Consider the following 15,827-nt stretch of genomic DNA (forward strand, 5'->3'; position numbering starts at 1 on the left):
ATGTTTGACTCTGATCCATTAACTCCATTCCAGTCATTACAATGAGCCCCTCTTCCTATAGCTCCTCCCACCAATCTCCACTGGTGGATTCTCATGTGCTGTCTCTTTTTTCTAAGGATGTTGCAGTTCAATGATTGTTCCAACACGTGAAAAAACATTGAAAAAAGACATAGATAAAACATTATTTCCATCCAGTTTCCCAATGTTCCTGAACACAACCGAGGGTCTCTTACCCACTGAGGGCCCAGACTCAAAGCTGGACTGGACCGAGTTGGACACCTATAACTGTACCAACTACACAGCAGCCTGGGACTGGCTTTCCTCCTACCAGCCGGTCTACATGGTTCTGCTCAGCGTGGTGGGCGTTGTGGCCAACGGTCTGGTCCTCTGTGTCTTCTGTTTGCAGAGGAAGCCATGCACCATGGCTGATGTCTACCTGGGCAACTTGGCAGCTGCAGACCTGGTCATGGTGTCCTGTTTACCCTTCTGGGCCGCCACCATCGCTAACAACTACCACTGGGAGTTTGGCGAGCCCATATGCAAGCTGGTCAATGTGGCCATCTCCATGAACTATTACTGTAGTGTTTTCTTCCTGGTGCTGGTTAGCGTCGACCGCTACCTGGCTCTGGTCCGGCCCATGTTCCAAAGCCGACTGCGGAGGGCGGCCTGGGCCAAGCGCATCTGCCTGGGGATATGGATCGTGGGGTTCCTGCTGAGTCTGCCCATCCTGGTCTTCCGCAGGGTGAAATACGTGGCCAAGGCTGGGGTGATGGCCTGCGTCCTGGCCTACCCCCATCCGGACTGGGAGATCCAGCGCAACGTCACCAATAACGTGGTTGGGTTCCTACTTCCGGTGATAGTTGTGTCGTACTGCAGCCGCCACATCGTGACCAGTCTGAAAGACGGTCAGATCAGAAAAACTCCCGGGGTGAGGTCAGAGAGGAAGGCCACACAACTGGTCCTGACTGTCCTCACGGTCTTCCTCATCTGCTGGACGCCCTACCAGGTGGTGCGCTTCCTGGACACGCTGGATTACTTCCAAGTCACGCCAGGATGCCTCTGGGGTCACATTCTGGACATTACCATACAGCTGTCCACCTACCTGGCGTACGCCCACAGCGCCATCAACCCTTTCCTGTACGTCATTGTGGGGAGACAATTCAGGAAGAGGGCAAAAGAAGTGTTCGGGACAATGTTAAAATGCAGGTTGTCGGATAAATATTTCCTAACGGTAAATTTCACCTCCGGTGGAAGACTGGCCACTCAAAGGATACAATGTACACAACTTGTGAAACAAACTGTGACATGACAAGAGTCTGTCTGGATATCCGTCTGTCCTCTGAAAGAACTGATCCAGACTGAAACATTTCATCTTCAGCTGGTTTTGCTTATTGTAAATATGTTCTGTCTTGAAACTGAATGGATTTCTGCCAGTTATTGCTGAGAAATCAAATGAGGTGAAAAAGTGATCAGGGATACACAGCTGACTTCTGTCTTCGTTTAACTTGTAATTACCGGCAGACATCTGTTCCCAATCATCAGGAGGTTTATTTTTGCAAATAGTCAGTTTGGCTGTCTACAATATTTGTTAGCTTTATCTAACTCCTGTTGTAATTAATTTGTTGATTTCTGTAGAGTTATTATGAATAGCTACAGACTCCATTCGGGTTCACGATCCTAAAGATTATTTATGTGGTAATGATGGCGCTAAATAACAACTGTCTGGTGTAGAAGATTAATCTAAATGTGATCTAGGAAGTATTTTATTGTCATAGAGCTCCTTTTAACTTTGATAGAGCGTGCTATTATGTTACATTATTATCCTAGAGAAGGACTATGAATGGGATATGCTGACTAATTGAAATGTAAAAGGTAATATTGTCTTTTGAAAAGCTCGTTACTTTTTCTTCTTGGACACTAAATTGAAAGAGGTTATGGTTTAAGCTTCACTATTTCTTAACAATTCTGCTGAAAATATGTATGTATTGAATAAAAATGACTTTTGTATGTATCAAAATACTGTTCACTATACTGTGATGCTATAAATAAATCCATGGCGTGTTTGAGTAAACAGTGCTCTATTTCTCAGTAGTCTATGTGCACTGTTGACACAGGCTGGTATTTAGTCCTTTGTCATCCTGCAGACAGGTTTTCTACTGCATACCCCCGTTAGCTCCCAGACAGATGGACAGGTTCTGCACAGATTCGGTCAGGCCACTGTAAAATGGGCACACTGGCTCTGCCAATGGCAGCCATTAAACATGGCCTTAAAGAAGTCTAACAGGAACTGGCACAGATTGCCATGCATGTTTGGGCATGCGTAACATTTTGAGGGATAACCAAGCCATTCAAACCACCTCTAATCAGGGCTGAATAATGTTTAACTCAAACAAATATATTTACATTAAAGAAGCACAACACCCCATAGACATATAATGGCATCCACTGCTCTGGTGCTCATTGTATGAGAATGTACTGAGCTACTCAGATAAGCAAACTTCCACAGTGTTCTATGTTACAATAATGGTGAGGAGGCAGAGCTGTCCATCAATATGCCTATGATTAGGTTCTTATGTTCTTCACATGCTAAACAGGACGATACTATCCTCCTATGCCCCCTTGGGGCGACACAATGGCCATTAACATACTGTATTATAATGTACAAATAATGATGTTGGAAGAGTCTGCCATGATGCTGTCATTAGAGATGCAGTCCTGGAAATAATAACAACCACATTATTGGGGCTCGCTGTGCTTCACAGCTATGGGTTTATCAATTAGACTGTTATGGATGGAACTCATGAATAAAATGAGCTCCCTCAGGGCATCTAGTTGTATTGGGTTATAAACTGGGTCGTGTTCAGTAGTTAAAAAAAACTTGTTGAAGTAGAGTGAAACGGAGCGGTACTACCTGAAAGTGTCCAATAAGAATGCAGATATTTGTCTTCTGTTGCAAAATGTTTTGCTACGGAATGCGCCATTAAGCATGACCCTGATGTCAACCCAGAGTACATATATTCTTAATTCCATTCCTTTACTTTAGATGTGTGTGTATTGTGTGTATTGTTATGAAATTGTTCGATATTACTTGTTAGATATTACTGCACTGCTGGAGCTAGAAACACAAGCATTGCGCTACTACCGCAATAAGTCTGCTAAACACGTGTATGTGACCAATACAATTTGATTTGATTTGATGAGTGGAGATGGACTTGGATCTGACAGCGGTTCTGAAGGTAGCCTCCAGAGATGAGTATGTTACCACAGATTGCACTAATAACTACATTGAAATGCACTCATGAAATGAACAAAATAAATTCTGTGAAAATATCAACTATGCTATAAAGGATCATATTGAGATTACTTAGTGTTTACACGTTAACTGCATGAAGGAAAACAAGGCGGTGTTCCTTATTGGCATTTTAAAGGTCAAAACACACATAGGGACTCACTACATGAATTTACAAAATATGTCTGTTTATATAGCATATCAACTCATATCGCAAATGTTCATAACTACTTTCATAACTTTTGTATGTATCAAAATGCTGTCCAGTATACTGTGATGCTATAAATAAATCCATGGCGTGTTTGAGTAAACAGAGCTCTATTTCTCAGTAGTCTATGTGCACTGTTGACACAGGCTGGTATTTATTATGGCAGCTCCTAACGGTGATATATGGAGCACTTTGCTTGCACCAACAATGGGCTTGTTTCAGACCACACTGTGCTCGCAATATTTCTGGCTACAGTATTCCCCTCTATGAACCCAACCAAAACGTTGTCCTTATTCGATAAAATGCACACACAACTCAATGTCAAAACAATACATTTATCAGCCTAAATCCTCTCAAATGTTTTCCCTTCAATGTGAATGTTATTCCAAAAATGAGAACTTGTATGAGCATAAACAGCAAACCTGTGGGACTCACTCTCTGACGCAATCCATGAAACATGCTCCGAATTCAATGAACCTTCAGAAACATCTCACTGTCCTCTGAGTTGGAAGCTGTTTAAAGGATGTCACGGAGTAATTATCAGAAAGTTCTTTCTCGTTTGTCGTCCTGCAGGCAGGTTTGCTACTGCATGCCCTCGTTGGCTCCCAGACAGATGGAGATGTTCTGCAAAGGGTCAGTCGGGCCACTGTAAAATGGGCACACTGGCGCTGCCAATGGCAGCCATTAAACATGGCCTTAAAGAAGTCTAAAACTGACACAGATTGCCATGCGTGCTTGGGCCTATGTATAATTTTGAGGGATAACCAAGCCATTCAAACCACTTCTAATCTGGGCGGAATACTGTTTAACTCAAACAAATATATTTACATTAAAGAAGCACAACACCCCATAGACATATAATGGCATCCAATGCTCTGGTGCTCATTGTATGAGAATGTACTGAGCTACTCAGATAAGCAAACTTCCACAGTGTTCTATGTTACAATAATGGTGAGGAGGCGGAGCTGTCCATCAATATGCCTATGATTAGGTTCTTATGTTCTTCAGATGCTAAACAGGACGATACTATCCTCCTATGCCCCCTTGGGGCGACACACTGGCCATTAACAGAAGACTTTGCCATGATGCTGTCATTAGAGATACTGTAGATCTGGAAATAACAATAATTATTATTATTATTATTATTGGGGCTCACCGTGCTTCATGGCTATTGGATGTATCATTAGGGGTTCAGCAGAGAAGCTGGTGAAACCCTATTATATTTGCTGGTGTTCATTATTATTATACAGGGTTCTTCCCCCAAGGAAAATAACATTCAAATTATCGTGAGATGATAAGCCCTAGACCACCCCAACTTGGCATGATGGTAAAGGCACATGGGTCACACCCTCTCATGCAATACCATGCCCATTGGCTACATGGTGGAGCTATAACAAGTGACTGAAAATGCTAACTTTGAAAGTTCACACCACTCATCCATTTTGAGCTAGAGTCCTGTTTTAGTATTTAGGTCCCTCTCCTCACAAGGAGCAAATTTGCCTCAAGGACCCATAAAGTCCACCATGATAAATTTTCCGCCATTTAGAATTTTGTGAAAAATACTTAAAACGCTACTCCTCTGGCAATGAATTACCGATCTGCACAAAACATGATATCTGGCATCTAAGGACCAACGTCTCTCAACGCACTGTTGTTCGGGCTAGTATGTCAAACAACAGGGCCGCTAGTCACCAATAAACATTCACATGGGCGTGATCTCGCACAGAAATGCCTATACATCAGTCACAGATAGTTGTATTGTAATAAAACTTAGTACACATGTTGCAAACAATGTCAAGACTCAACATATGCAAGCACCTTCATATCGTGGCACTATATCAGGCACATTTTTATATCTCTTGATCTGTGAAATTTGGCACACATGCTCAAGGATTTAAGTCTAGTTAAACTCTAAAGCATGGTTAAGTTTGGCCACATTGTGGCGCTGTTGGACAGGAAAAAAACATTCATGTGAGTTCAATGGCTCATAGCGGCCATATTGTTTCAAGCTAGAGTCTTGGAGTCTTGGAAAATGCGAATGAAGATGTTCATCCATATATGCTATATACCAAAATGTGGTGCCGAGCCGGTCCAGCGGTTCAGGAGAAGACCACGAGCCGGTCCAGTGGTTCCCGGGAGAAGACGACGAGCCGGTCCAGCGGGTCCCGGGAGAATACAACGAGCTGCGCCAGCGGTTCAGGAGAAGACCACGTTTAAAGTAGTCAACATCATTGAAAATGGTCCAAAATACATCAAAGCATATTATATTGAATGATAAGTTTGATTTTGAGCTCTGATTTGGCAAGCGTGATAAACAGTGTAGAAGTAGCTCATCCTTGAGCGATGCAGAGCTGACAACTCACGCATTCGCCGTGACACATGCATTTGACCCTCTTCTCACGGAGCACCTCTTATATCTCACACATTGAAAAGTAGTGCTTTTGTGTTTCTAATTAGTCCATTCTATAGTCCGCGTGTTAACTTTTCAATTGTGCTCCAAACTGTTTTGAAATTGGACCATCTGTGACCATCTTTAAAGAAACGCCCCTCAAGATTAGAGAGGAACTTAATGACAAGAGAGAACGTTCTCTGTTGAGTTTAGTGAAACGTGAAAAAGAGCAGCACGGTAGCGTTGTTTTATGTACAATGTTGTCAACAAAATTACATTGCTGTTCCTATTGCAGAATGCAGCCTTTCGACAGCATGTACTATAGATGATTTATTCTACACTTATTAGTCCCCTCGTTTGGTGATTTGCGTTTATGCTGTGACAACGAAAAGGCAGCAGACAGACCTAGAGTATGTTTTAACAGGGAAGTTTGGTGACCTGACTTAATTTTGTCAAACAGATTGTGAACCCAAAAGTGTACGTTTGATTCTGGAGGGGGGACAATAAATAGAAACATAATTTTGTTAGGGTGTAGGGGAAGATTTATGTCATCATGTCTTCAGGAGATTGTATTATTTAGTTACTTTATTTAGTCTGATCAGTGGAACAGTTATCATTCTTAACAATGGGCTAATATATAGGGTAATTACTGTGCTTGTCAGCAGGAACACTACTGTTATTCTCCACACTTATTTTAGCTTTAAAACTAAAGTTCTGTATAGGGGTTGTGCCAGGGGGCAATGAAGTTCACATAGAAAATCTCACTCCCGGCTTTCTTCAAAAGTTGGCAGCCCTGGCAATGTGTCCAATTTGTCCTGATGGTGGCACCGTGGGCACACAGCTGAACCCCGGCAACGTTGCTTGCAGCTTTAATTCAGACTGTTATGGATATAAGACATGACTAATATGAGCCACCTCAGGGTATGTAGTTGTATTGGGTTATAAACTGGGTTGTGTTCAGTAGGTTAAAAGCGTTTTGAAATGGAGTGAAATGAGGCGGTACTGCCTGAACGCTACGGTGTGCCCCACTGAGCATGACTCTGATGTGGAGATTTACTTTTTATTTTATTTTACCATTATTTTACCAGGTTACTTTTTATTGAGATTAAAAACCTATTTTGCGAGAGTGATCTGGCCACAAAAATATAAAAACATAAAAATACAAAGCATGACAGTTCACAAACGTCCATTTACACATTGAACAGGCACATTTGATCTGGGAGTAGTTCAGTAGGCAGCAGTTCAGAAGGCAGCAGTTCAGTTGGCAGCAGTTCAGAAGGCAGCAGTTCAGTAGGCAGCGGTTCAGAAGGCAGCGGTTCAGAAGGCAGCGGTTTAGTTGGCAGCGGTTCAGAAGGCAGCGGTTCAGAAGGCAGCGGTTCAGAAGGCAGCGGTTCAGTCGGCAGCGGTTCAGAAGGCAGCGGTTCAGTAGGCAGCGGTTCAGTAGGCAGCGGTTCAGAAGGCAGCGGATTAGAAGTCAGCGGTTCAGAAGGCAGCGGTTCAGAAGGCAGCAGTTTAGTAGGCAGCAGTTCAGAAGGCAGCGGTTCAGAAGGCAGCGGTTCAGTAGGCAGCGGTTCAGAAGGCAGCGGTTCAGAAGGCAGCCACCAGAGGTCCGTTGTTACCAGAGATTGCACATGATTGAATCTCATGAAAGAAGCGAAATAAAAATCGGTCAATAAAATAACAACCATGTAATAGGGACTGTTTAAATTCCCAACTCATATCACAAAAAAAATCATAACCAATGGAATTAATTTTCAAAACTGCTTTTCACTAAGGACAGCGTAATGGTATATATGTTTTGGGGCGTTATAATCAATGGTTTGATCATGAACAGGTATTTAAATAACTTGAAAAAGAATTTCACAGGGCCTCTGTATTCACTTGCATTCATAGCTCTGACTTCACACACCACCTCAGGGCAGTCTGGCCAATTAGGCTTTGGCACATCTGGAGTTATATATAATGTACTTCTCCATTGTATACTTCTTCATTATTCAGATAGTATATGCTGCCCCCTAGTGCTTACAGAGTACCATTGCACAGTCTATAATGAAATAGATCTAGATACCACTCATTCATTTATTGATTTGTATTTATTCAAGCCTTCTTTTACCAGGTAAGTTGAGTATACAAAACATTAGGAACTCGTTCCATGACAGACTGACCAAGTAAATCCCTGTGAAGGCTATGGTCCCTTGTTGATGTCACCTGTTAAATCCACCTCAATCGGTGTAGATGAAAGGGAGGAGACAGGTTGAAAAGTATTTTTAAGATGAGAGGGTGAATGGGCAAGACAAAATATTTAAGTGCCTTTGAACTGGGAATGGTAGTAGATGCCAGGCGCACTGGCTTGTGTGAAGACCTGCAACTCTGCTGGGTTTTTCATATTCAACAGTTTCCGATGTGTACAATAATGGTCCACCACCCTGAAGACATCCAGCCAACTTGACACAACTGTGGGAAGCATTGGAGTCAACATAGGCTACCATCCCTGTGGAAAGCTTTTGACACATTGTATAGTCCATGCCCCGACAAATTGAAACTGTTCTGATGGCAAAAGGGGGTGCAACTCAATATTAGGAAAGTGTTCTTAATGTTTTGTACACTCAGTGTATGTGATAAGTATGCATTTACATACTCACATATAGACTTTTCTTTTAGATAATATACACATAATCTATGGTTGGACTCATAAGACGCCATTCAAGGATTTCCTATGCAAATTCTGCGTCTAGTGGACTAGCACTCCTGAGCTTCAGTTGCATAGGATTTCAACAGGTTTGCTGAGGAGCTTGTGTCTGTCTGACCACCACCATTCTGTGGAGGCAGTGAGCTGTTGGACACAGATATCGCCACAAAAACACTATGATTGGCAGACGACTAGGCTCCAGTTGCCTTGGTAACAATATGCAGATGTCTGGCACATCATCACAAACAGATTTTTAGAGCTGTGAAAGTCATTGCAGCTTGTTGTCTCTGTCTCTGCCACCTTGGGTGTACATCTTCCCTCAGTGTAGCGGAAGAGTAATATATAGTCTAATCGATTTCATATACTATCCCTCTCTTTTCAGATCTTTACTGGGCCTATGAAGTAATTTATAATCCAATGGGGGTTTTGTAATGTACAGGCAATGTGCTGGAGGTTCAGTGGAGTATTTCTTATTCTGTGGTATAGCTTTTGCAGTTACTTTGCTTTTTGTTTATCATCCAAGGACAGGAGTCTCCTTACTTAATGGCATCAAACACAAAGTATATATATATATATATATATATATATACAGTATCTGAAGACAAATCCTGAGTCAGACTAAAAGCCCTGTTTAAATCCACTCCTCTGCTCCAGTCTCCGTTGCTGTGGGCTCCTGAGTTCCTTCTCCTTCATTATTGCAGTACAGAATCCCCAGAAAAGCCAGGTCTGAATTGGATGTTGTTATGCTGATGGACAGCCTGCGCTGTTTTTAGTCTGTTTTTGTCAACAACCAAGGGAGTGACTCAAGATGTGTAAAACCTCCATCTTAACCCCAGGGTAATACCTCCAGCCTAACCCCATGGTGATACACCCAGCCTAACCCCATGGTGATACACCCAGCCTAACCCCATGGTGATACATCCAGTCTAACCCCATGGTAATACCTCCAGCCTAACCCCATGGTGATACACCCAGCCTAACCCCATGGTGATACATCCAGTCTAACCCCATGGTAATACCTCCAGCCTAACCCCATGGTGATATATCCAGCCTAACCCCATGGTGATATATCCAGTCTAACCCCAGAATAATACCTCCAGCCTAACCCCATGGTGATACATCCAGTCTAACCCCAGAATAATACCTCCAGCCTAACCCCATGGTGATACATCCAGTCTAACCCCATGGTAATACCTCCAGCCTAACCCCATGGTGATATATCCAGCCTGACCCCATGGTGATATATCCAGCCTGACCCCATTGTGATACCTCCAGCCTAACCCCATGGTGATACCTCCAGCCTAACCCCATGGTGATACATCCAGTCTAACCCCATGGTGATATATCCAGTCTAACCCCATGGTGATACATCCAGCCTAACCCCATGGTGATATATCCAGCCTGACCCCATGGTGATACATCCAGCCTAACCCCATGGTGATACATCCAGTCTAACCCCATGGTGATATATCCAGTCTAACCCCAGAATAATACCTCCAGCCTAACCCCATGGTGATACATCCAGCCTAACCCCATGGTGATACATCCAGCCTAACCCCATGGTGATACATCCAGTCGAACCCCATGGTAATACCTCCAGCCTAACCCCATGGTGATATATCCAGCCTAACCCCATGGTGATATATCCAGTCTAACCCCAGAATAATACCTCCAGCCTAACCCCATGGTGATACATCCAGTCTAACCCCAGAATAATACCTCCAGCCTAACCCCATGGTGATACATCCAGTCTAACCCCATGGTAATACCTCCAGCCTAACCCCATGGTGATACATCCAGTCTAACCCCATGGTAATACCTCCAGCCTAACCCCATGGTGATACATCCAGTCTAACCCCATGGTAATACCTCCAGCCTAACCCCATGGTGATACATCCAGCCTAACCCCATGGTGATACATCCAGCCTGTCCCCATGGTGATATATCCAGCCTGACCCCATGGTGATACCTCCAGCCTAACCCCATGGTGATACCTCCAGCCTAACCCCATGGTGATACATCCAGTCTAACCCCATGGTAATACCTCCAGCCTAACCCCATGGTGATACATCCAGCCTAACCCCATGGTGATATATCCAGCCTGACCCCATGGTGATACATCCAGCCTAACCCCATGGTGATACATCCAGCCTAACCCCATGGTGATACATCCAGCCTAACCCCATGGTGATACATCCAGCCTAACCCCATGGTGATATATCCAGCCTGACCCCATGGTGATACATCCAGCCTAACCCCATGGTGATACATCCAGCCTAACCCCATGGTGATACATCCAGCCTAACCCCATGGTGATACATCCAGCCTAACCCCATGGTGATACATCCAGCCTAACCCCAGGGTAATATATCCAGCCTAACCCCATGGTGATACATCCAGCCTAACCCCAGGGTAATATATTCAGCCTAACCCCATGGTGATACATCCAGCCTAACCCCATGGTGATACATCCAGCCTAACCCCATGGTGATACATCCAGCCTAACCCCATGGTGATACATCCAGTCTAACCCCAGGGTAATATATCCAGCCTAACCCCATGGTGATACATCCAACCTAACCCCAGGGTAATACCTCCAGCCTAACCCCAGGGTAATACATCCAGCCTAACCCCATGGTAATACCTCCAGCCTAACCCCAGGGTAATACATCCAGCCTAACCCCATGGTAATACCTCCAGCCTAACCCCAGGGTAATACATCCAGCCTAACCCCAGGGTAATACATCCAGCCTAACCCCATGGTAATACCTCCAGCCTAACCCCAGGGTAATACATCCAGCCTAACCCCAGGGTAATACATCCAGCCTAACCCCAGGGTAATGCCTCCAGCCTAACCCCAGAGTAATACATCCAGTCTAACCCCAGAGTAATACATCCAGCCTAACCCCAGAGTAATACATCCAGCCTAACCCCAGGGTAATACCTCCAGCCTAACCCCAGGGTAATGCATCCAGCCTAACCCCAGGGTGATACCTCCAGCCTAACCCCAGAGTAATATATCCAGCCTAACCCCAGGGTAATACCTCCAGCCTAACCCCAGAGTAATACATCCAGCCTAACCCCAGGGTAATACATCCAGCCTAACCCCATGGTAATACCTCCAACCTAACCCCAGGGTAATACCTCCAGCCTAACCCCAGGGTAATACATCCAGCCTAACCCCAGGGTAATACATCCAGCCTAACCCCATGGTAATACCTCCAGCCTAACCCCAGGGTAATACATCCAGCCTAACCCCATGGTAATACATCCAGTCTAACCCCAGAGTAATACATCCAGCCTAACCCCATGGTAATACATCCAGTCTAACCCCAGAGTAATACATCCAGCCTAACCCCAGAGTAATATATCCAGCCTAACCCCAGGGTAATATGTCCAACCTAGCCCCATGGTAATACCTCCAGCCTAACCCCAGGCAGAGGATCCTCAGTTGGGAATAGACAGACTTAACAGAAGCCTGTGGATGGGCTTCTCCAGACAGAATCTGGCCTGTGCTTTAAATAGCATTCGTTCTCTCTCAGCGTTAGGTTAAGCCTGCTTGGACAACCGAATAAACAGGGTTTGCACTATTGGAACAATTCAATTGGGTTCCATTGTGCCAGGTGAGCTCAATCGAGCACAGCTAAAGTGTTTGAAAGAAAACTAATCCTATTTGGACCCAAGTCTGCCACACATAGTAACCCACACGAGGAGAAGGCTGTCGCAAAGCCCACTGCAAACAAAGCCTCATAATCCTACTGTAATGAAAGACAAGAGCAATGGCTCAGGTAGACAATAACCAACCTGATGAAATAGACAGCCCAGCTTCCCTATCTACACTGGAATACAAGCGTAAAATGAATTAGGCATAACCCCAGAGATGTGATGCTTTGACCTGCTCAGTGCAGCCTGCTGGATATCTTAGCCAGATGGTTGCAGAAAACATGCAGGAGCAAGAGAGGTATTCAGGAAATAGAAACAGCATATTCCTCCACTGGCAGCAATGAACAATATGTACATAGGCCTACAGAGTTTGACCAAATAATTTAACCAACCTAGCCTTACTCATATTCATCAGTCATTTAGAACAGTGTTTCCCAACTCCAGTCCACCAGTACCCTCAACAGTGTTTCCCAACTCCAGTCCTCCAGTACCCTCAACAGTGTTTCCCAACTCCAGTCCTCCAGTAACCTCAACAGTGTTTCCCAACTCCAGTCCACCAGTACCCTCAACAGTGTTTCCCAACTCCAGTCCTCCAGTAACCTCAACAGTGTTTCCCAACTCCAGTCCTCCAGTACCCTCAACAGTGTTTCCCAACTCCAGTCCTCCAGTACCCTCAACAGTGTTTCCCAACTCCAGTCCTCCAGTACCCTCAACAGTGTTTCCCAACTCCAGTCCTCCAGTACCCTCAACAGTGTTTCCCAACTCCAGTCCACCAGTACCCTCAACAGTGTTTGCCAACTCCAGTCCTCCAGTACCCTCAACAGTGTTTCCCAACTCCAGTCCACCAGTACCCTCAACAGTGTTTCCCAACTCCAGTCCACCAGGGTGACAGCACAAACAGGTCTGGGACCGGAAGAGTGACAGCACAAACAGGTCTGGGACCGGGGGAGTGAAAGCACAAACAGGTCTGGGACCAGGGAAGGGAAAGCACAAACAGGTCTGGGACCAGAGAAGTGAAAGCACAAACAGGTCTGGGACCAGAGAAGTGAAAGCACAAACAGGTCTGGGACCAGAGAAGTGAAAGCATACCCAAACACATTTCAGCCCCATTTGGAGAAAAAAGCTAATCAGATGCTTGATTGAAGTGTGTATGTATTTGGAATATTGAAATTAACCTGAATATGTGTGTATGTGGTTGCATGGCTCTATTGAATGTCTTGATTATTGATTAGATGGCAATGGTATGGTCCAGGTGAGATCCATACTGGGAGAATAGATGGGTTGGTGGACAAAGTCACGAAAATGATGTGCTCCCATCGATGGGGGCGGAATCAGTGCTTTGTTATGATTTTGAATGGTCAGAGAGCTAGCAACTATGACAAGAAACTGCTATGTGAGGAATTGTAGGTGGCTCGTTTCATCAAGATGTATCTTGTTTTTGATACTGTGTCTTGTTTTGAGATGTTTTAAAGGATTTCATTTCAATGCTGACATGGCTAAACAAAAATTGCTAGGTAACTAACCAACAACTGTAACAATGTATTTGAGAGACAACAAGTGCTCATTGTGCAAATGTATTTATGTTTTCAATAAACATGTGGAGACAAAATATAGTTGACATGTTGTCAACAATCTAAGCCAACACCGTCTTTTTTGCCTCGTAGTTGCACAAGCGTCAGTTTTGTTGCTAAACAACCAACCCGTCTATAGGCCAAAACGTATGGCTGTTTGTTTGTCCTGTGAATAAACTCAGACTTCTGCTGAAACAGAGGGCTCCTTTTTCTTTATTTTCCTGGGTAGTCACCTGTTGAAGCATCCCAAATGTTTCAAATGTTTGAAAAATGCAAAATTCTCCAACCACCGGCAGGTACCTGGCTCGACCTGTGGCCTCTACTTTACAAACACGTGACCATTCTCTGTCAAGCCTCTCTGTCATTTTTTCCCGTTAACGTTACGACCGCGGAAATTGTTGATTCTAAAGGAAAGCTTTGTCAGGATTTAACACAAACTCTCAACACTTACATCACAAAAAAGAGAAGAAAGATAACTTCATTTTGATTGGATTTCATTTTTTGTGGAATTGAAAAAAGTTATACTTTAATGCAGTTCAAATGTTTACAAATTGGATGCGGTGAAATGAAAGAAAATCTGAAAATGAACACTCTAGAAAACAATGTAAAGTGTGTTTAGATAGATGTAATCTAGAGCCATGCATGTTGATTTTTAATCCAAGGGTATCCTGCTATTGACACACTTGTTGAATAATGCAACAGAACGTGACAACAACAATAATTAATGAGGCAGACTAGACAGTGCAGGTGAGTGCAGGTAGGGTAAATAGAACAGGTGAGTGCAGGTAGGGTAAACAGAACAGGTGAGTGCAGGTAGGGTAAACAGAACAGGTGAGTGCAGGTAGGGTAAACAGAACAGGTGAGTGCAGGTAGGGTAAATAGAACAGGTGAGTGCAGGTAGGGTAAACAGAACAGGTGAGTGCAGGTAGGGTAAATAGAACAGGTGAGTGCAGGTAGGGTAAATAGAACAGGTGAGTGCAGGTAGGGTAAACAGAACAGGTGAGTGCAGGTAGGGTACACTGTAACGGATTGGCAGTCGTGGTGAAGGAATGAGGCTCAGGAAGCAGCGAGCACAGGGTAGTGGCGTATTTAATGTACACTCACTCATTAAACAAAATACTCCCACACACACGGGAGAAAATACACACGGCGTAAAATAGCGCCAACACGAACATGAACCGTCACTTTAGAAATAATCCCGCACAACACGGAAGCGGACCAGCTAACATAAATAGCCCCGCTAATTAACCAAACTAAACACAGGTGCACAAAACCAAAAGGAAGGGAAAACCAAAAAAGGAAATCAGTGGCAGCTAATAGGCCGGTGACGACGACCGCCGAGCGCCACCCGAGCAGGAGGGGGCGCCACCGTCGGTGGGAATCGTGACATAAACAGAACAGGTGAGTGCAGGTAGGGTAAACAGAACAGGTGAGTGCAGGTAGGGTAAACAGAACAGGTGAGTGCAGGTAGGGTAAATAGAACAGGTGAGTGCAGGTAGGGTAAATAGAACAGGTGAGTGCAGGTAGGGTAAATAGAACAGGTGAGTGCAGGTAGGGTAAACAGAACAGGTGAGTGCAGGTAGGGTAAACAGAACAGGTGAGTGCAGGTAGGGTAAACAGAACAGGTGAGTGCAGGTAGGGTAAACAGAACAGGTGAGTGCAGGTAGGGTAAATAGAACAGGTGAGTGCAGGTAGGGTAAACAGAACAGGTGAGTGCAGGAAGGGTTAACAGAACAGGTGAGTGCAGGTAGGGTAAATAGAACAGGTGAGTGCAGGTAGGGTAAACAGAACAGGTGAGTGCAGGTAGGGTAAACAGAACAGGTGAGTGCAGGTAGGGTAAACAGAACAGGTGAGTGCAGGAAGGGTAAACAGAACAGGTGAGTGCAGGTAGGGTAAATAGAACAGGTGAGTGCAGGTAGGGTAAACAGAACAGGTGAGTGCAGGTAGGGTAAATAGAACAGGTGAGTGCAGGTAGGGTAAACAGAACAGGTGAGTGCAGGAAGGGTTAACAGAACAGG

The 15,827-nt window shown here is 44.5% G+C and overlaps 1 protein-coding gene across 1 annotated transcript; it reads left to right on the forward strand.

The window, feature by feature from the left end:
* Positions 1–202: 202 nt before the first annotated feature.
* LOC106608150 (B2 bradykinin receptor-like) lies at positions 203–5,719 on the forward strand. The gene is made up of 2 exons (XM_014205911.1): positions 203–1,137; positions 5,584–5,719. Exons 1-2 carry the CDS (start codon positions 203–205, stop codon positions 5,717–5,719), a joined length of 1,071 nt encoding a protein of 356 aa, XP_014061386.1.
* Positions 5,720–15,827: the final 10,108 nt, after the last annotated feature.

This window comes from Salmo salar, chromosome ssa06 (genome assembly GCF_905237065.1).
Source record: "Salmo salar chromosome ssa06, Ssal_v3.1, whole genome shotgun sequence".
Lineage (NCBI taxonomy): Eukaryota > Metazoa > Chordata > Actinopteri > Salmoniformes > Salmonidae > Salmo > Salmo salar.